General features: G+C 45.2%; 1 protein-coding gene across 6 annotated transcripts in view; it reads left to right on the plus strand.

Moving 5' to 3' along the window:
* LOC106567559 (double C2-like domain-containing protein beta) overlaps nt 1-22,419 on the plus strand; it is a 365,846-nt gene that overhangs the window by 235,724 nt on the left and 107,703 nt on the right. For all 6 annotated transcript variants that reach the window (XM_045693459.1, XM_045693460.1, XM_045693461.1 and 3 more), the window contains one exon: nt 12,828-12,907. In XM_045693459.1, the coding sequence (XP_045549415.1) occupies nt 12,828-12,907 (80 nt within the window). The remainder of the gene's footprint in view (nt 1-12,827; nt 12,908-22,419) is intronic.

A 22,419-nucleotide genomic window follows, 5' to 3' on the forward strand; every position in this document is an offset into this window, starting at 1 on the left:
ATTCTAATCTGTCTGTTGATTTAGGGGAAACCAGGTTTCTACAAAATCAGCAGGCATCTCTTCCTTCTGTTTATTTCAACCATTAGCTGCTGGTATAGGAGCCCTTGCTGTTCTTGGTTATTGCCCGTCTCTCAGTTTATGTTCTGTAGATATACAGTATGTGATGTATTGAGAAGGTATAGGCAGGCAGCCATTGTTGTAATGAGACAACTTTGATCTGCTGAAACAGATTATGGCAAAAAGTGTGTATGTGTACAAAAATGATTAGTTACATTACTGATTTCAAATCACTGCAATGTTTGATGTTTGAATTTATTTTACTAGTGTTGAGCTCACCTAGGGAGATCCTGTGTAGTACTGGTCAAGAGTTGAGCAGGAGACTGGAGGCTTAGAGCAGCGCTCTCGGGCAGCAAGATCTTTCTGGTGGAGACTGATGTTGTGATTGTGTGTCTGGCTGTCTAGCAGTAGCCACCTCCTACTGTATTATGTGTGTGTGGGTGGGCCTGTGTGTGTGTGTGTGTGTGTGTGTGTGTGTGTGTGTGTGTGTGTGTGTGTGTGTGTGTGTGTGTGTGTGGACGGGCCTGTGTGTGTGTGTGCGCGCGCGTGTGCATAAATGTGCATGCGTGTACTTGTCTACGTGTGCAGAGGAGCCAATGAGAGAAGTTAGCCTGGGAGCCAGTCTACTTCAGCTATCAGTGAAGCTAGCATACGAACACTGCAGCTGGCCTCTTCTCACTCAGTGGCCCATCTCTTGCCACAAAATAATAATTTGATTGCACTGCGTGTCACAGTGCTGTACGTCAGTGCAACTCTCCCCATCAACAGTAGGCCTGCGTCTTGTAGGTATTTTGTGCCCAAATGCTCACCAGGTTCCACACATGCTCTGTCACAGTTGAGAGGTGAGGTTTGATTGTGCCAGTTTGACATTGAAATTGATTCAATGGTCATAGTCTTGTTATTTAGCAAAGATGCATCTTAGTAAAGGCACAATGTTCCTTTAGCTGCTTGACACAGATAGATAGACATAGAAAAGGCATTTTTAACTAGAGGTGATACAAGGATAGCAAGTCGTCTTCTCTTTAGAGCCCCAGCTGAGATTCTCTCCTCTATATGGCATTTGTAGTCCATCTGCCCACAGCGCAATGAAGATTTCTGGTACTCCACCCAGGGAGGGGAAGGACAAGATCACTCAAGACATGGCTGACAAGGGGTTACCGATGCGCCACACTTTTATTCCAGATATCTGTGCAAAAACTAAAGCCCTCCAACTCTGTGTGATCAACTGATATTGCCCTCTATCTCCAAGCAGAGGAGAGGAGATGGGATGTAAACAACATGTCTGTCTGGCAGTTGTCTTTCAGGACCGAAGGGCCGAGGTGGAGCTGGGCTGATCCATAAATCATCACTTTATGAGATCTGCCACTCCAGCACTTTCCCAATGCTACACACACACACACACACACACACACACACACACACCTACCTAGGGGTGGGTTATGCTACTCCAAAACAAGAAAGAAAAAGAAACCAAACTAACTTGCCATATTGGAAGCATGTATTGCTCCATCCACAGTAGGTATAACCATTAAAAGTTACTGGTTGCTATCAATTGTGGAACACTATCAATGGTGGAACACACCTCAAGATACTTGGGAGAGGAGGGGAGGTAGAATGGGATTGCAAACCCAAATAGTATGGCTGTGTCAGTAAGACTTACCCCCCAATGGGTTAACAACACCCTTTACCCCACTACTGTATCCATTAACACATTACTGCACTTGCCCCAGTGCCTTCACTCATATGGGTCCTCTGTTCCTTCATGGTAAAGACAGGGTGTGAATCTCAAGAGTCTGGAGGTGTTTTCTTTTCATCATCAGTACTGATCTGATAAGATGAGAAAGTGCAAGCAATATAGCAGAACCAATATGGGGAGCCTGATTTGACCTGTCCAGCACTGTCAGACCAGTTTGAATGAAAGAAAAAAGACCAGAAGAGAAAGATACACACACACCGAGGCCACCCATGGGTAAGACGTTGGGGGAACACATTCATAAATGTCAAAAAAGAAATCATAAGAAACAAGGTTTTGAAGTGTCTGTCCTAAATCTAGGAGATATAACAAAAACTCAGGAAATATTTAGTTTTCTTTACACATTTAATTCATTAACCCCTTTTTGGGGTACGCACAATACTACCTCCCTACTTTCATTCCTTGTTTAAACCAGTACTGGTTACCTTCAGATGAGTCCTTTGACATTTGTGGGGGTCGTAGAGCAAAAACCATCGTCTTCATTAGAATCTACCCGTTCCACAGTGGGGTCCCATTAGTTTGTAGCCCAAACGGTTCGGATGCTACTAAACAGAAGTTGGCACATCGACGGTACCGACTTCAGACGAGTCTGCTGACACTTGTGGTGGACGTAGAGCAAAACGGAGGACACCATTGTGTTTGCGAGAGTCTCCCCCTTTCCAAAGATGCGTAATAGTTTGTCAAACCATTTGGAGGCTACAGACGTTTACGTGAGAAGAATGATTTTCCTGATGTCTCATGGTCGGCCTAACACCGCTCTAGCTCTGCTACCTTTCACCGCTGATGCAGAAGTGCGACATTGGCGGATGCAGTGGATTGAGACACATCCAATTCCCCAAAACATATATCTAACTTAAACATCATTCCATCCGCTGGATGCTGCCACTGTACGGAAGGTGAGTGTGTACTCCGCAGCGGTCTGGCCATCCTGCCGAAGTTGGACTAGGCGGCAATCCCCCATCTCTGCCCTCTGGTGGATGATCGAAGACTCCTCTGAACAGAGCCATAGGAACCCAGCTCCTCCTCCTCTGTAAGATGGCCGTAGCCCACTCCAACGCCTGGTCAACAGAGAAATAACCGTGGCAACCTTGGACCACCCGGTGGTGGGGGCACCCATCTGATGAGCGAAAAAGAGGGAGCACTGGAGGAGGAAGCCACGGCATTTGGATGGAGTCCCGTCATATTTGTCCGGGATGGACAAACGGGCATCCTTGACCTGGGCGAACTGCTGAATGGGCTGAGGTGCTGGGTCAACTCGTGGTAGAGGATCCTCCCCTCATTCGGGTTGACACCCTTTGAGGAAGATCTAGATGATGAAGAACGCGGAGGACCTCATCCATTGCCGTCCCCAGTTGCGCCAGCTGGTCGTGGTGTTGGCTAAGTAGGTATTTTTCGTTGACCATCTGGGAGATGTCTCCGTTGGCTGCTGCTTCCATTTTGTGAGGCAGTATTCTGTGATGACGACGCAGGGAGTCAGGAAGCAAGTGCACTCGGTGAGTTTAATTGGAACAAACAGAGTGAATGCAAAAACAGGAGTAGCGTCTGAACATGAAAACAGAAACAAGAATGCCTAATGAGTGATACAACAGAGGGCTAGATAAAGGAGAGCTAATCAGGGTAGTGATGAAGTACCTAATGATGGGGCGCAGGTGTGCCTAATGATGGGTTGCCAGGTCCGGTGGTTAGTAGACAGGCGATGTCGAGCACCGGAACGGAAGTAGATGTGGTAAGAAATTTATGAATGTAGGTCTGCTAATAATCACCGAAATGAGAGCTAGACATTCAGGGAGCAAAAACAATAAAGGACAATCTTTTTGCAAATTTTGACGGCGATGAAATATAGCCTATTTTCAGTGTTGAAGACCGGATGCGGCCCATGGGGCAAAATAAATTGGTACCGCTGCTCTACACCCACCCATTTATTGTTCTTGAAATCATTGGGGATCAAGTCTGCCTCATACACTCCCCTGTTTACCTGATTCCCAATAATGCCCTGGGGTCCTGGAAGATTAAGCTGTCTGGCTGACACCAGAACCATACACAAACACACATACACACAAAATACATAAATGCATATATTGTAGACACATAGAGTACATGACCTCAGGAAGAGTAGCTGCTGCTTTTGCAACAGCTAATGGGGATCCTAATAAAATACCAAATAACCAATAGTTATTCAGTGTGCACACGCACACTACCTCCAGACGCATTGATGGACTCTGACACCAAACACACATAAATGCATGTACTGTAGACACATAATGTACATACTTATTATGTACACACACACACACGCACACACACACCCCCTCCAGGTACAGACCCCAACACCACACGCGCACACACACGCAGAAACATCACCATTCCAGCCCCTCTCCTTCTTTTTCACCCATGCTGTGATATCTGGGGCTTTGCTTTCCTTCAATTTGTCCCAGCTTCCAGCCCTCACTGACAATGCCCTGCAGAGGCACAGGTGCTTCATGGTGTAGGAAGAGGAGTGATTAGTGAAGAGCTAAAGCACTGCTCCAATCAGCCGGTAGCCTACTCCATCAGATGGCAAGAACCCTGTCCCTGCTGCAGTTCTCACTTGGCAGTCTCTCAGTCTCTACCAGTCTGTCCCTAATACTCTCCATCTCTATCATTGACATGTTTTATGAGTGTGGATGTGGGTATGTTTCCCTACTTCTGTCACACCTGACTACTGCTGTCTACAGAGCATCATACAAATCCTATTTAGCGTCTCTATAGAACGTAGCAACAGCAGGGTAGAAATTGACTTTGCAAATCTCTATCTCCATCTTTCATTCTCTCTCGATCTCTCGCTCTTTCTCCCTCTCTAGGTTGTTTTGACCTCAAACCGTAATCAGTGGTGTAAAGTACTCAGTAGCGATTTTGTTATGTAAATCTTGGTGGGGCAAACTCCCCCCCCAAATTAATTTGTAGATGCAAAGCCACTACACAACACAACACTAAACCATACATTAATTGCACTATAACGGTGACAACGGTACCCACAAACTGTTAGGACCTACATAAAGCTGTCCCAACAGCAGAGTCCCAACAGCAGAGCTTTCTTTTCTGCACCATGGGGTGAATCCTCACCACTGCTACACCTGGCAATCAGTGGAGCCTCGTTTGGCAGCAAAACAGTTAATTCAGCCTCATTTACTGCCTTTAAAAAAAAAAAACAGCTGATATGGCTGACTTGCTTTAAACAAATGTGGTTTCTACTGACAATTGAGATGTACAAACTATGGCATAAGGCGACAACGAGCAGATAAGAGGCAATCCTTAATTTTGATTAAGTGAGGGCTATTTAACAGTCTGATGGCCTTGAGGTGGAAGCTGTTTTTCAGTTTCTCGGTCCCAGCTTTGATGCACCTGTGCTGACCTCGCCTTCTGGATGATAGCGGGGTAAAAAGTCTGTGGCTCGGGTGGTTGATATCCTTGATTATTTTTTTGGCCTTCCTGTGAGATCGGGTGCTGTAGGTGTCCTGGAGGGCAGGCAGTGTGCCCCCGGTGATGTGTTGGGCAGACTGCACCACCCTCTAGAGAGCCCTGTGTATGCGGTCAGTGCCCGGACAGGATGCTCTCAAGGGTGCATATGTAAACATTTGCGAGGTCTTCGGGACCAAGATACATTTCTTCAGCCTCCTAAGGTTGAAGAGGCGCTGTTGCGCCTTCACCACACTGTCTGTGTGGGTGGAACATTTCAGAATGTCAGTGATGTGTACGCCGAGGAATTAGAAGCTATTCACCTTGGATGGGGCGCTGTCCCTCTCCTGTATCCTGAAGCTCCTTCGTTTTGTTGACGTTGATGGAGGGGTTATTTTCCTGGCACCACTCTGCCAGGGCCCTCACCTCCTCCCTGTAGGCTGTCTCGTCATTGTTGGTAATCAGGCCTACTACTGTTGTGTCGTCTGCAAACTCTATGATTGAGTTGGAGGCGTGCGTGGCTCGCAGTCATGGGTGAACAGGGAGTACAGGAGAGGGCTGAGCATGCACCCGTGTACGGTCCCTGTGTTGAGGATCAGCGTAGTGGAGGTGTTGCTGTCTACCTTCACCACCTGGGGCAGCCCGTCAGGAAATCCAGGACCCAGTTGCGCAGGGCGGGGTTCAGACCCAGGGCCCCGGCCTTCATGATGAGCTTGGAGGGTAGTGTGGTGTTGAATGCTGAGCTATAGTCAATGAACAGCATTCTTACATAGGTAGTCCTCTTGTCCAGATGGGATAGGGCAGTGTGCAGTGCGATGGCGACTGCATCGTCTGTGGATCTATTGGGGCGGTATGCAAATTGAAGTTGGTCTAGGCTGTCAGGTAAGGTGGAGGTGATATGATCCTTAACTTGCCTCTCAAAGCACTTCATGATGACAGAAGTGAGTGCTACGGGGTGATAGTCATTTAGTTCAGTTACCTTTGCTTTCTTGGGTACAGGAACAATGGTGGACATCTTGGAGCAAGTGGGGACAGCAGACTGGGATAGGGAGAGATTGAATGCAGGGAAACTAAAATCCTTTTTACCAATTTTTTAACCTACACTACCGGTGAAAAGTTTTAGAACACCAACTAATTTAAGGGTTTTTCTTTATTTTTACTATTTTCTACATTGTAGAATAATAGTGAAGACATCAAAACGATGAAATGACACATAAGGAATCATGTAGTAACCAAAAAAGTGTTAAAGAAATCAAAATATACTTTATATTTGAGATTCTTCAAATAGCCACCCTTTGCCTTGAAGACAGCTTTACACACTCTTGACATTCTCTCACCAGCTTCATGATGTGGTCACCTGTAATGCATTTGAATTAACAGGTGTGCCTTCTGAAAAGTTAATTTGTGGAATTTCTTTCCTTAATGCGTTTGAGCCAATCACTTGTGTTGTGAAAATGTAGGGGGTATACAGAAGATAGCCCTGTTTGGTAAAAGACCAAGTCCATATTATGGCAAGAACGGCTCAAATAAGCAAAGAGAAACGACAGTCCATCATTACTTTAAGACATGAAGGTCAGTCAATACTGAAAAATTCAAAAACTTTGTTCTTGAAGTGCAGTCGCAAAAACCATCAAGTGCTATGATGAAACTGGCTCTCATGAGGACCACCACAGGAAAGTAAGTCCCAGAGTTACCTCTGCTGCAGAGGATAAGTTCATTAGAGTTAATAGCTTCAGAAATTGCAGCCCAAATAAAATGCTTCACAGAGTAACAGACACATCTCAACATCAACTGTTCAGAGGAGACTGTGTGAATCAGGCCTTCATGGTCGAATTTCTGCAAATAAACCACTACTAAAGGACACCAATAAGAAGAAGAGACTTGCTTGGGCCAAGAAACAAGAGCAATGGACATTCGACCGGTGAAAATCTGTCCTTTGATCTGATGAGTCCAAATTGGAGATTTTTGGTTCCAACTGCTGTGTCTTTGTGAGACGCAGTGTGGGTGAACGGATGATCTCCACATGTCTATTTCCCACTGTGAAGCATGGAAGAGGAGGTGTTATGGTAATAGGGTGCTTTGCTGGTGACACTGTCTGTGATTTATTTAGAGTTCAAGGCACACTTAACCAGCATGGCTTCCACTGAATTCTGCAGCAATATGCCATCCCATCTGGTTTGGGCTTCATGGGACTATAATTTATTTTTCAACAGGACAATGACCCAACACACCTCCAGGCTGTGATGGAGTGCTGCATCAGATGACCTGGACTCCACAATCCCCCAACCTCAACCAAATTGAGATGGTTTGGGATGAGTCGGACCGCGGAGTGAAGGAAAAGCATCCAACAAGTGCTCAGCATATGTGGGAACTCCTTCAAGACTGTTGGAAAAGCATTCCAGGTGAAGCTGGTTGAGAGAATGCCAAGAATGCTGTCATCAGAATTTTGATATTTTGATTTGTTTAATACTTTTTTGGTTACTACATAATTCCATATGTGTTATTTCATAGTTTTGATGTCTTCACTATTATTATGCAATGTAGAAAATAGTAAAAAATAAAGAAAAACTTTTGAATATTGAAATGTTGCCATTCTGTTTGTTTATGTTGTCAGTAAGACAATGATTTACACTATTGTACTTTGAATGCCCAGACATACTGTCTGTCATTAATGCAAGATTTAAGCAGTCCTAAATTTAAATCAGACAGCCCAGTTGTATTAGCGTTATTATTGCCTCCTATCATACAGTATCACATCTTGATTTCCATGGTTTCATCCGCTTTTTGCCTGAGTTGCTCATTTGATTTGCAGCACAGGTCGGTACAATAGCTGTTTCTGTCGCGGAATCGTTTCCTGCCTTTGATAATGCCACCAACCTCATGAGTGGACCAAAGAATTCTGGGGCAGGTATAATCTTGCTCTGCCGTGCACCGTGTCTACTCAAATCCAAACATGGCCTTTCTCTCTTTGAGTCTTTATGGCTTTGACATTTTACGATTTGTTTTAGGGCCGCCATGTCCATCTGGGCTTCCTGTGATCCGTTTGCCACCAAAAACAACAAGTGGCCCTATTTTTCTATTTTTTTCTTACCCTCCTCTCACCATGGAGATAACTGGTTTGTAATTACTCCCCGATTCTGTTGGACACAATGGAATATGATTATGGTAATGGTGTTGTGTACGCCTTGGCCAGTTGAAGAGGCCCATTGACACAATACCCACAGCCTTAATTAAGACTTTCTTAATTTTTATTAAGTAGCTTAGCCTTGATTAAGAACTCAATGGCCCCAATGTGGCTGCAGCTGAACAATGGAAAGTGGCCCTTTTATCAACAACGTAATGAAGTGCTTCATCTGATGTTGCTGTTTTTGGAGGAAAGGAGAGGAGTGCTCATTTGCTCTCTGAAGACGTGTCTTAAAGGTCCTAAACAGTCATTCTGAAAGTAGGTTTTGTTTCACAGTTAACTACCAGGTAGTTTGAAAAGACTGGCTGAGAGGGCAGAGAGCTTATATTCATGATCTTGCCTTGACTGACAGCTCTATGAAAAGCCTATGTCAAACAATTTGGATGCAGTGTTGAAGTAATATCATCTCAAGCAAATTTGGTGAAATACAAAGAAAATCAAACATAGAAGTCACATCAATGATATCATTTTTTTAAATATAAATCTCCCGTTTAGCATGTCTCTTGTGATGCAGTTCACAGCAGCACTGACGGATGTGTTAACTTGACAACTATGTTGGAGTTTTGAACGACACTCCCCCCCCTTTTGTTCCATACTGGCTGAAGACCCAGCAAGCCAGTAACTAGCTAACACCAGACATAGATGAAAGGGGAAACATATAAGTATCTTTGCCATAGATGAATAATAGGGTAATTATATTATTATATTTACTGACACCACACATTCACATTTTGGCACCAGTCGAGTAGCTATCTTGCTTTATAAACTACGCCCCCCTGCAAACACGCCTTCTCCGAAGTTGGTTACAAGGGGCTACTTATTTAAATTAGCTAAGAGAATGTCCTGTTACTATTGGTGTATTAAAATTACAGTTAAGGTCACCTTGTCTCCTTAATAATGATTCCAAGTGTTTGTCATGGGGGAGTGGACCAGTAACTTTATGATCAAACTGTATCAATGTAGAAGCAGCAGTCATATTTCATACTTTGGTCATCATTCCTTGATCTGGTTTCCTTAAAATATTATCCAATTTCATGAAAAACATGATTTGGACTGTTCATGACCTTTAATGCGCTTCCAAATGTAAGTAAACTTTGAGAAGCCTTGATCTGTGTGTCACTAGGAAATGCACGGGGGAAGAGAATTAATCTTGCGCGGCGCCCAAAAGCGCTTAATGAAGCATTCGGCTCATCAGGCAAGAGTAACACACCAGCAGAATTAGGCGGCCAGTGCCATCTCACCTCTCTTTCTCTCGCTCTCTTTCTCTCACGCACATACATCTCTCTATCGACAGACACTGGAAACTTCTTGTATTTTCCAGAGTGCCCCGACAAAAGAAAGATGAGGCGATAGAAAAGCTCTCCTCGCCCACTAATACACCCTCAAAGAGCTTTATAATACGTACAACGGGGAGAGAAAAAAACAAAGATTGAAAGTTCTATGGCACTGATAGAGTAGGCTGGCACACTATAACGAATCAAAAAGCGGTAGGCCTATATGCTGGCCAACATATATGGAATCAAAGAAAAATAATGTTTAAGATGCGAAAAGACGGCTGCACCGAGCCAGGGCTGCTGCCAGTTCAATTATAATTACTTTTCTTGTCCGGCTCCCGCTCCAAACGGCCTGCTCTTTGTGTTATTGACATTTCCGTTAATTACCGGAGTGTTGCCACCACTCCAATGACACTCTCGATACATTGTCGCAGTCAAAACTTTCGTAGCAACCTTTCTGCGGACATGGATTCGATTAGCCGTCTGTAATGTTTTTGACTGGCTGTACTTCAAAGATTTTACAGATTTTGCATGCTTATTGTGATTGGTTGGCCCTGGCTCCAAAGCGGGTGTGTCTGTCCTTCCAGGCCCACCCACGGCTACGCCCCTGCCCATTCATGTGAAATTCATAGATTAGGGCCTAATTAATTTATTTAAATTTACTGATTTCCTTATATGAACCGTAACTCTTTAAAATTGTTCCATGTTGCGTTTATATTTTTGTCAGTATATAATGTACCTTCTATCTTCTATTGCCGGGGTAATACTGATGAACCAATCAATACACATGGCACATTAGTTTTTGTGCCTAATAAAGCTACAAAAGGGCTTTATTACAGACAGAAATACTGCTCAGTTTCATCAGCTGTCCGAGTTGCTGGTCTCAGACAATCCCGCAGGTGAAGAAGCCAGATGTGGAGGTCCTGGGCTGGCGTGGTTATACATGGTCTGCTGTTGTGAGACCAATGGACGTACTGCCAAATTCTCTAAATCAAGTTGGAGGTGGCTTATGGTAGAGAAATTAACATTCAATTATCTGGTGACAGCGAATTGGACATTCCTGCAGTCAGCATGCCAATTGCAGGGTCCCTTAAATTTGACACATCTGTGACATTGTGTTGTGTGACAAAACTATACATTTTAGAGTGGCCTTTTATTGTCCCCAGCTCAAGGTGCACCTGTGTAATGATCATGCTGTTTAATCATTTTCTTCATATGCCACACCTGTCAAGTGGATGGATTATCTTGGCAAAGGAAAAATGCTCAGTAACAGGGAGGTAAACAAATTTGAGCACAACATTTGAGAGAAATAAGCTTTTTGTGGGATCTTTTACTTCAGCTCATGAAACATTGGATCAACACTATACATGCTGTTTATATTTTTGTTCAGTGTAGATGGAAATGTTGTTTTTCCCCAGGATGTTCAAGCCTTTGAGAAATCCAATTCATAGCTTTGCAATACAAAAACCAAAAGCACAGAGCACTTTTAGTTAAGGAGAGAGAGACAGAGCAAGAGAGAGAGCGGGGGAGAGAGTGAAATGGAGAGAGATGACAGAGGGCAGAAGTAAAGATGTTTAGTCATTGAATAGATGGTAATACATACACTCCTCCTGTATCAGCCAGATACATACAGTTGCATGCCTCCCTGAATTATGCATAATCGTTTTTATTATCTGCCAACTTTTGCTCCCTCTCCCTCACTCTGCGAGATTGCTGCTGGGAAAATGCTGGGTATATGTTCCTTTTTAGGGCACAGAAATAATGACATGACATGGCGTAAGGGATTTGATTCAAGTTACGTGCTATGAGGCAACCAAGGGGCAGAAATGGGTTGGTGGGGGTGATGAAGCGGTGGTGGAAAGAGAAACTATTTTGCGAGGCAATTCCCCAGGATAAAAGACCACAAGCATCCCCCCAGCATCTCATACATGTATTAGAGATTGAAGTCACCGCTCGGGCGCCAATCTTGGTAATCGGAAACAAATCTGGTTTAATCCCTCAAGTGCCTTTTCTACGAAGCATAACACACACACACACAAACACACACACACACGCACTCACTCACTCATTCACACACACAAACCTCCGTGGCCAAACGTGCTGCAATGTTTATTGAATGAACGCACCCTCCAGATGCCAGCGGGAAGAAAACACAGGCGGTATCAAGGATTTGGATGTACACACCCCACGCCCAGCAGAGGACTAACAGTCTCTCTCACAGGAGGTGACAGGATGTATTGCCATTTTAAGTGCCAGGCCAAGCTGTGGAATAGGCCTTTATTGGTCTAGTTAAATTATTTGTTTGTATGATCATGTAGTTAATGAAATGTTTAGAGGAGTTAATACTCCAGATGGGCCCTATGGAGTAGATTCTGATGGTGATGGTCTCTCACATCCGGCATGAAATACACTGAGTGTACTAAACATTAGGGACAGCTTCCTAATATTGAGTTGCACTCCCTTTGGCCCTCAGAACAGCCTCCATTTTGTCGGGTCAAGGACTCTACAAGGTGTCGAAAACGTTCCACAGGGATGCTGGCCCATGTTGACTCCAATTCTTCTTACTTAAATATTTTGTCTGCCCATTCACCCTCTGAATGGCACACATACACAATCCATGTCTCAATTGTCTCATGGGTTAAAAATCCTTCTTTAACCTGTCTCTTCCCCTTTATCTACAATGATTGAAGTGGATTTAACAAGTTACATCAATAAGGGATTATAGCTTTTATCTGGATTCACCTGGTCAGTCTATGTCATGGAAAGAGCAGGATCTTCCTAATGTTGGGTACACTGTGTGTGTTCTACTGTATATTGGCGAGTAGACAGGCCCATATGCGTTGAGGTGAAACACGGTTGTGGTGAGTTTCGCTCAGTTTGAGGAGGGGATGATGAGAAGGAAGTCCTGTCATACGTTGACAGGCGGTTTTATTAGTAGCCTCTCCTCTCAGGTGCTCTTATCTTGGTGTGTAGCATGTAGTTGAGGTCTGATTTCAGTTTTTGCCTTTTTCTCTCTCTGTCTTTCTCTCTTTCTCCATAGTGTGCAGCATGTAGTTGAAGCCATCTCTGCTCTGATATCTGATTTCTCGCTCTCTCTGTCTCTCTCTCTCTCTCTCTCCTGCAGCTACATTGGGGACCCTGGACTTCAGTTTACTGTATGACCAGGAGAACAATGCTCTGCACTGTACCATCAACAAAGCCAAGGTGAGCATCCACAATGATGTGTTTTGTCCTACAAGGGGAAATTGTTTCCAAAGTTTACACTGTAAAACTTTTCCTTGTAAATTTACAGCATTATACTGGCACCAGTTGCCAGCTTAATATTGTAATTTTGCTTTACAGCATAGATGCTGTAATGTATTTTACAATATTTTCCTGAGTCTAAAACATATTACCACATCCCTGCTGTAAATTTACAGGGACGCTGTAATGTTTTACGGTAAGGAAAATAGTACTGTGAAATATATTACAGCATCTCTACTGTAAAACAAAATTACAGTATTCAGCTGGCAACTCTGGTGCAAGGATAGTGCTCTAAATTTACAGGGAAATTGTCCTTGAAATCTAAATCCCAAGAAGATGTTATTTTTTTTATTTTTTTACATAAAATACATTTATTCAAATTGGTAACAACATGAACAACAAATTAAACAACAAAACTGACAATAGAAGTAAGAACAGTTAGCACATATGTAACCAAATAAGAGCATCATTACAACAGTAATTTAAAGACTATATTGTGTGCCTGTGTGTATGGTGTGTGGGGGAGAGAAAGAAAAAAGAGAGAATGGGGGGGTTGAGAAGCGTGGCTTCATCCGGGCCACCGTGTCATGTACTTTGTCACATCTTCAGGGTTCATCATCTTGGGTTAAAATTGGGATTGGGTGCAATCCTAGATCTATGATCAGGGGCAACTCTATTCGGGGTAAGAGGTGGTGAAATACACAACGGTACAGTTTAGGCAGCAGAGCATCCAGTAGATGGAAGTCAGTGCAGCATCAGGTGTTCCTCATGGGGCTCCGTAACAATCCTCCTCACTTCTGATTTGTCAGCTCTTCTCACCCCTAGGATAAGCATAGAAAAATAAATAATAGAATGAGAGACAGAGACCACCAGGGCTGCTACTCTGTGGGTAAAAATACAGAGGACAAGGGACGTTGCTGATGTTGTTTGTGTGTGTGGCTGTGTGTACTTACCTCACTAGAGGTCTTCATTCAATCTCAGTGAGCTCTTGGAAGAATGGGGCAATGTAGGGGTTGAGAAGTGCTGGCTTCCTCTGGGCCACCTTGTCACGTACTTTGTCACGTACTTTGTCACATCTTCAGGGTTAATCATCTTGGATTGATTTGAACCAGGAATCTGTACAGCCATTTATCCAATAAAGTTTATGAAATCATTTGAGGAATTGAAGAAATACAAATACAAGAGCTAGATACAGTGAGGGGAAAAAGGTATTTGATTCCCTGCTGATTTGGTACATTTGCCCACTGACAAAGAAATGATCAGTCTATAATTTTAATGGTAGGTTTATTTGAACAGTGAGAGACAGAATAACAACAAAAATATCCAGAAAAACGCATGTCAAAAATGTTATAAATTGATTTGCATTTTAATGAGGGAAATAAGTATTTGACCCCCTCTCAATCAGAAAGATTTCTGGCTCCCAGGTGTCTTTTATACTCTTAAAGGGAGTGCTCCTAATCTCAGCTTGTTATCTGTATAAAAGACACCTGTCCATAGAAGCAATCAATCAATCAATCAGATTCCAAACTCTCCACCATGGCCAAGACCAAAGAGCTCTCCAATGACGTCAGGGACAAGATTGTAGACCTACACAAGGCTGGAATGGGCTACAAGACCATCGCCAAGCTGCCTTATGAGAAGGTGACAACAGTTGGTGCGATTATTCGCAAATGGAAGAAACACAAAAGAACTGTCAATCTCCCTCGGCAAGATCTCATCTCGTGGAGTTGCAATGATCATGAGAACGGTGAGGAATCAGCCCAGAACTACACGGGAGGAACTTGTCAATGATCTCAGGGCAGCTGGGACCATAGTCACCAAGAAAACAATTGGTAACACACTACGCCGTGAAGGACTGAAATCCTGCAGCGCCCGCAAGGTCCCCCTGCTCAAGAAAGCACATATACATGCCCGTCTGAAGTTTGCCAATGAACATCTGAATGATTCAGAGGACAACTGGGTGAAAGTGTTGTGGTCAGATGAGACCAAAATGGAGCTCTTTGGCATCAACTCAACTCGCCGTGTTTGGATGAGGAGGAATGCTGCCTATGACCCCAAGAACACCATCCCCACCGTCGAACATAGAGGTGGAAACATTATGCTTTGGGGGTGTTTTTCTGCTAAGGGAACAGGACAATTTCACCGCATCAAAGGGACGATGGATGGGGCCATGTACCGTCAAATCTTGGGTGAGAACCTCCTTCCCTCAGCCAGGGCATTGAAAATGGGTCGTGGATGGGTATTCCAGCATGACAATGACCCAAAACACACGGCCAAGGCAACAAAGCAGTGGCTGAAGAAGAAGCGCATTAAGGTCCTGGAGTGGCCTAGCCAGTCTCCAGACCTTAATCTCATAGAAAATCTGTGGAGGGAGCTGAAGGTTCGAGTTGCCAAACGTCAGCCTTGAAACCTTAATGACTTGGAGAAGATCTGCAAAGAGGAGTGGGACAAAATCCCTCCTGAGATGTGTGCAAACCTGGTGGCCAACTACAAGAAACGTCTGACCTCTGTGATTGCCAACAAGGGTTTTGCCACCAAGTACTAAGTCGTGTTTTGCAGAGGGGTCAAATACTTATTTCCCTCATTAAAATGCAAATCAATTTATAACATTTTTGACATGCGTTTTTCTGGATTTTTTTGTTGTTATTCTGTCTCTCACTGTTCAAATAAACCTACCATTAAAATTATAGACTGATCATTTCTTTGTCAGTGGGCAAACGTACAAAATCAGCAGGGGATCAAATACTTTTTCCCTCACTGTACACCTACTTCAAATTCTAACTAACTAATAAAACATTACTATAGCCTACACAATACAACAGATTGTTTTACCAGACTCACAACATTTTTATATCTTTCTGTGACACCAAACATTTGCACTGTGCTCAGTTTATTCTCTATGGCACTCAAAGGCTGCGGTATAGCCTACCTAAAATCCTATCATAACAATTATTATCTGGGTGATTTTTTTTCTAGGTTGCAAAGCAAGACATTTACGAGCGATTTAGAGCAGACCGAAATAGCTTGTGTCAACTTGATCTAGCTAACTAACTAGCTAGGTTAGTTTAGCTAAGAAAACATGCAGTAATTCAACGTTGGCAAGCAATAAGTAATTGAAGATTAACAAGGGGCTATTCATTCTATGGAAAATAATGAATGAAGTGTCTCAATATGACAGGAGTCAGGAAGCAGGTGCAGAAGGTGAGTTTAATAACGAAGCAATGCAGATGAACAAAACATAAGAAGCGTACAGAACGTAAGAGAAAACAATACTACCTAGTGACTGCTGTCATCTTAGGGATAAATAAAGGGGGAGTAATCAAGGAGATCATGATGACCAGGTGTGAGTAATGACGGGGAGCAGCTGTGCTTAATGATTGTTGTCAGGGCCGGTGGTTAGTACACCGGTGCTTTGAGCGCTGTAGCGAGGAGTACCCCCCCCGGAGCCGGCCAGTATGGACAGTGGAGATGGTAATCCCAGATGATGGGAATCCAGGAAGGACCTAACGGCATAGGCTGGGGTCCCCTCGATGTCCAGGGGAGGTGGAGGGGTGTGTCGCCGGGGACGGCATCCGCCAGGTGACCAGGAACCACCGGCTTGAGGAAGGAGACATGAAAGGATGGTGAGAATTGGTAGTTGGAGGGGAGTTGTAGACGATAGGTTACCTCATTGACCCTTCGGAGGACCTTGAAGGGCTAGGGACTCAGCTTCCGACAGGGCAGGCGGAGTGGGAGACTCCTGGTGGAGAGCTAAACACGATCACCAGGATGGAACACGGGAGCCTCACTGCGGTGGCGGTCCGCCTGATCCTTCTGATGGCGGATGGTGCGCTGGAGCCCCACGTGGGCGGTGTTCCACCCCTCCTCTGCATGCCGGAACCACTCGTCCACCTTAGGGGCCTTAGTCTGGCTCACAGTCCACGGTGCCAGTGCCGGCTTGTATTCCAGGACGCACTCGAAGAAGTCAACCCGGTGGAGGAGTGCCGAAGTGAGTTCTGGGTGTACTCCGCCCAAGTAAGGAACCGGGCCCATTCCCCCTGTCGGTCCTGGCAGTGACTCCTTAGGAACCTCCTCAGCTCCTGGTTGATACTCTCCATCTGCCCTTTGGACTGAGGCCGGTACCCAGATGTGAGGCTGACAATGGCCCACAGCTTCTCCATAAAGGCTTTCCATACCAGCAACGTGAATTGGGGACTACGGTAGGAAACAATGTCCTCCGAAGGGCCGTAGTGCCGGAAGACACGGTGGAATAGTGCTTCAGCGATCTGGAGAGCGGTAGGTAGCCCAGAGAGAGGGATAAAATAGCAGGATTTAGAGAATCTGTCAACATCAATCATAATAGTTGTAAAAACATCAGAAAGGGGGAGATCAGTTATGAAGTCTATGGACAGATTTGTCCAAGGCCGCTAAGGCACCGGAAGGGGAAGGAGTTTCCCTGCTGGAGTGTGCCAGGGAGATTTGGTTTGGGCACATTGGGAGCATGAGTTGACATAGCGGGCGATGTCCTGTGCCAAGGTGGGCCACCAGTACTTATCAGAGAGCAATTGCATAGTGCAGGGGATACCTGGGTGAACAGCGATCCCTTAACTCCATTGGGATGTAGATGCGCTCCGGAGGGCAGGTAGCAGGCGCTGGTTCCCTCTCCAGAGCCTGATGGATGTCCATGTCTACGTCCCAGAGCACGGGAGCAAAGATTTGAGATGGTAGAATGATAGGAGCACTCTGGATCGGAACCTCTCACAAATTGTGGAGATGGGACAGGGCATCGGCTTTGATGTTCTTAGATCCTGGGCGATATGACAGGGTGATGTGGAATCTGGTGAAGTAAAGGGCGCACTTTGCTTGCCGTGGGTTCAGCCGCCTCGCTGTTCGTATGTACTCCAGGTTCCATTTGTCGGTGAGGATGAGGAATGGCTCCTTGGTGCCCTCCACTCAGTGCCAACTTCACCGCCAAGACCTCCTGGTCGTCAACGTCATAGTTCCTCTCTGCAGGAGACATTTCTTTTAGAAGTATGCACATGAAAAAACATTCTGTGGGTTTCCTTGGCGTTGGGACAAGATGGTTACCATGCCCACCTCTGAGGCATCCACCTCCACCACGAAGAGCAGCATAGGATCTGGGTGTCTCAGCAGTGGGGCAGGGCTCTGGTATTCCAAGAAGGAGACCTCAACCTGATGGAACTGGCACTTATCCACTTTAACATAATGGTGGTTCTCAAGGAGAAGCCTCAGCACTACTCAGACTTGAGCGATGTGATCTTCCAAGGTGGCCGAGTAGACCAAATTTCATTGATATACATGACCACCTGGTGCCTAATCATGTCCTGGAACACCTCATTCACGAATGCCTGAAACACTGACGGAACATTGGCTAGTCCTTAAGGCATCACCAAGTACTTCTGGTGCCCAGATGTCGTGCTGAAGGCCGTTTTCCACTCATCCCCCTCTCGGATGCGAATAAGATTGTAGTTACTTCGCAGGTCCAGCTTCGTAAATTACCAGGCTCCTCTGAGCTGTTCGATGGTGGCCGGTACCAACGGAAGATGGTAACGGTACTTAGAGGTAATGGAATTGAGACCTCTGTAATCGATGCCACCCATCCTTCTTGGTAATGAAGAAGAAGAAGCCTGCCGATGCAGTACAGGTGGATGAGCGGACAAAACCCTGCTAGAGAACCTGCTGGATGTACTCCTCCATGGCCTCGGTCTCAGCCACCGACAGAGGGTAGATGCGGCTTTGCAGCGGCGCAGAACCTTCTAGCAGGTTGATGGCACAGTCCCAGGGGCGATGAGGAGGGAGACAGGTGGCTGGGGTCTTGGAGAACACCTCCCAAAGATCCTGTTAAACCTCCGGGATGTCGGGCTGGAGGGCAACCGCAGGACTCTCAACAGATGTGAAACTGCAGGGCAACGGAAAGCAGGTCTTCCGGCATCCGGGTGACCAGTCCTCGACCAGGAGATGGTGGGATCATGACATTGGAGCCACCGGAGACCGAGTATGGCTTTGTACACTGGTGTGGTGATGACAGGAAGGGAAGGCCTTCCTGGTGTTTGGATCCCACAGTGAAGGTGACGTGGGTGGTAATGCCGGATCCCACTGCTCGACTATCCAGGGCAAGGACCGGAAGAGAGGAGATATTCATGGAGGAGACTAGGGCCTGGTTGATGAAATTCCCCGTGGCACCGGAATCCACTAGAGAGGTAGAAACATCACGAGGACAGCCAACCAGTGAAATGGGAACCAGGAACGTTTTGGCGGAAAACGACATGGAGTACTCACACCTTTCCTGGGAGTTGGATGATCACCAGACCGCCCCTTTGCTCTTATGGATCCCGGACTCTGACGCACGGACATCGCTGAAGCTGGTGCCCCTCCTGACCACAATAGGCGTAGAGCCCCAGCTGTCTCTGGCGACACCGCTTTGCTGTGGGGAGGTGTGTGGACCCTATCTCCATGGGTTTAGGCTCTGCTCAGGACGACCAAAGGAGGGAGGGGAATGGCGAGGTGCGCACTGGCGCTCCCGAAAAGGTTATCCAGACGGATGGCCATCGCAATGAGTAGGTTGTTATCCTGACACGCCAACCTCTTCGCACAGGCCTCTCCGGAAATGAGTGCGGAGCGCCAGCTCATTCCATCCGCTGGAAGCTGCCACAGTCCGAAAGGTGAGGGAGTACTCTGCAGCAGTCTGGGCACCCTGCTGGAGTTGGAGAAGTTGCTCACCTCCTTCTCTGCCGTCGGGAGGATGGTCGAAGACTGCCCTGAACAGAGCCATGAACCTCTCATAGAAACCCAGCTCCGCCTATCTCCTCTCTCCCAGACGGTCGTAGCCCACTCCAACGCCCGCCTGGTCAACAGGGAAATGACCGTGGCATCCTTGGACCTCTCGGTGGTGGGGACTCCTGTCTGACTGGCAAAATAGAGGGAGCGCAATGGGACTCTATAAGATCTGGTAAGGAAATAACATGACAAATACATGTTACACCTGCAATTTGAAACAATACAAGGGGCTTAAAGTATCCAACTTGAATTTGGAGACCACGTGTGGCTATTATGAGGAAGACAACGTCTAATACTGGCTTCAAATTGGCTTTCCATACAAATTCTTCCAATACAAAAAGAACCTGTTTTTTTTATATGCGTTCTCATTATAAAAACAGTTATGGTGAGATTCAAATAGTGAGATTAATGCTACCCCTATTCATAGATTTATTATGTGTGCCACATAAGCTATTGGAAAATCACCAAGCATCCAATTTATTTAGTCAGACAAGTCCACATTATTCTCACATATTTTAGAATGTAATAATAATTTCAATATCGACGCATTGGCAAGGCCTAAATAATTCATTATTATTTAGGCCTTTTTGTTCTTTTTGCGTACTTAGCGCCCCCCCCCACTACTATATGTACAATTATATAAATGATACATTTGTATAACTTTGACGTCCTTGACAATTACAATTAAGCGCTTGAAAAACTCCCTGAAAGTCCTTGTATTTTACTTGCTCGTGTCTGTATTAACCCTGCTTTTATTTATATATTGTTTTACCTGTATTTAACTAGGCAAGTCAGTTAAGAACACATTCTTATTTACAATGATGGCCTAGGAACAGTGGATTAACTGCCTTGTTCAGGGGCAGAGAGACAGATTTTTACCTTGTCAGCTCGGGGATTCAATCGATCAACCTTTCGGTTACTGTCCCAACACTTTAACCACTAGGCTACCTGCTGCTTAATAAAGGATGTATAGTCCTAAGCCTATGTTGTTGTGTAGGTGGTGAAGTTATGGGCCAGTTTGCGTATATTCCTCTAAGTACACGTGGAACTGCATAAATGTAATATTTTACTGAGTTACAGTTCATATAAGGAAATCAGTCAATTGAAATGCATAAACTAGGCTCTAATCTATGGATTTTACATGAGTGGGAATTCAGATATGCATCTGTTGGTCACAGATACCTTAAAAAAGGTAGGGGCGTGGATCAGAAAACCAGTCACTATCTGGTATGACCACTATTTGCCTCATACAGCTTGACACATCTCCTTCACATAGAGTTGATCAGGCTGTTGATTGTGGCCTGTGGAATCATCTGTCCTTGGTTGGAACACTCACTACAGAGTTCCAAACTACCTCAGGCTGCAACGTCAGCACAATAACTATTCGTCGGGAGCGTCATGAAATGGGTTTCCATGGCCGAGCAGCGTCGGCTGGAGTGGTGTAAAGCTCGCCGTCATTGGTCTCTAGAGCAGTGGAAACGCGTTCTCTGGAGTGATGAATCATGCTTCACCATCTGGCAGTCCGGCGGACTAATCTGGATTTGGCGGATGGAAAGGGAAATCTTAACACAATGACATTCTAGACGATGCTGTGCTTGTAAAGGGAAGGCCCTTTCCTGTTTCAGCATGACAATGCCCCTGTGCACAAAGCAGGTCCATACAGAAATGGTTTGTCGAGATCGGTGTGGAAAACTTGACTTACCTGCACAGAGCCCTGACCTCAACCCCATCGAACACATTTGGGATGAATTAGAACGCCGACTGTGTGCCAGGCCTAACCGCCCAACATCATTGCCCAACTTCACTAATGCTTTTGTGGCTGAGTGGAAGCAAGTCCCTGAAGCAATGTTCCAACATCTAGTGGAAAGCCTTCCCAGAAGAGTGGAGGCTGTTATGGCAGCAAAGGGGGGACCAACTCCATATTAATGCCCATGATTTTGGAATGAGATGTTCGACGAGCAGTTGTCCACATACTTTTGGTCATGTAGTGTAGCTCTTCCATAGGCAGCAGTCAAGTGGGCCTCCTCTTGTCATTACACCCCCAATTCCACCACAGTTAGTGCCCCTTCTAGGCCCATAAACGCTGGCCTATGGCTCTAAGTGAGGCCCCTGGTGTTGTAGACATGTACAAGAGTCTCGCATGGCGATCACCAGCAGCTTGTTTTGAATCTACAGTGCATTCAGAAACTATTCAGACCCCTTAACTTTTTCCACATTTTGTTACGTTACAGCCTTATTCTAAAATTGATTAAATAACAAATGTTCCTCATCAATCTACACACATACCCCATAATGACAAAGTGAAAACAGGTTTTCAGAAATGTTTGCAAATTAAAAAATAAAATAAAATGGATACCTTATTTACATTGGTATTCAGACCCTTTGCTATGAGACTCAAAATTGAGCTCAGGTGCATCCTGTTTCCATTGACCATCCTTGAGATGTTTCTACAACTTGATTGGAGTCCACCTGTGGTAAATTAAAATGATTAGACATGATTTGGAAAGGCACACACCTGTCTATATAAAGTCCCACAGTTGACAGTGCATGTCAGCGCAAAAACCAAGCCATGAGGTCAAAGGAATTGTCCGTAGAGCTCCGAGACAGGATTTTGTTGAGGTAAAGATCTGGGGAAGGGTTCCAACAAATGTCTGCAGCATTGAAGGTCCCTAAGAACACAGTGGCCTCCATCATGG

The sequence above is a fragment of the Salmo salar genome, chromosome ssa13 (genome assembly GCF_905237065.1).
Source record: "Salmo salar chromosome ssa13, Ssal_v3.1, whole genome shotgun sequence".
Classification (NCBI taxonomy): domain Eukaryota; kingdom Metazoa; phylum Chordata; class Actinopteri; order Salmoniformes; family Salmonidae; genus Salmo; species Salmo salar.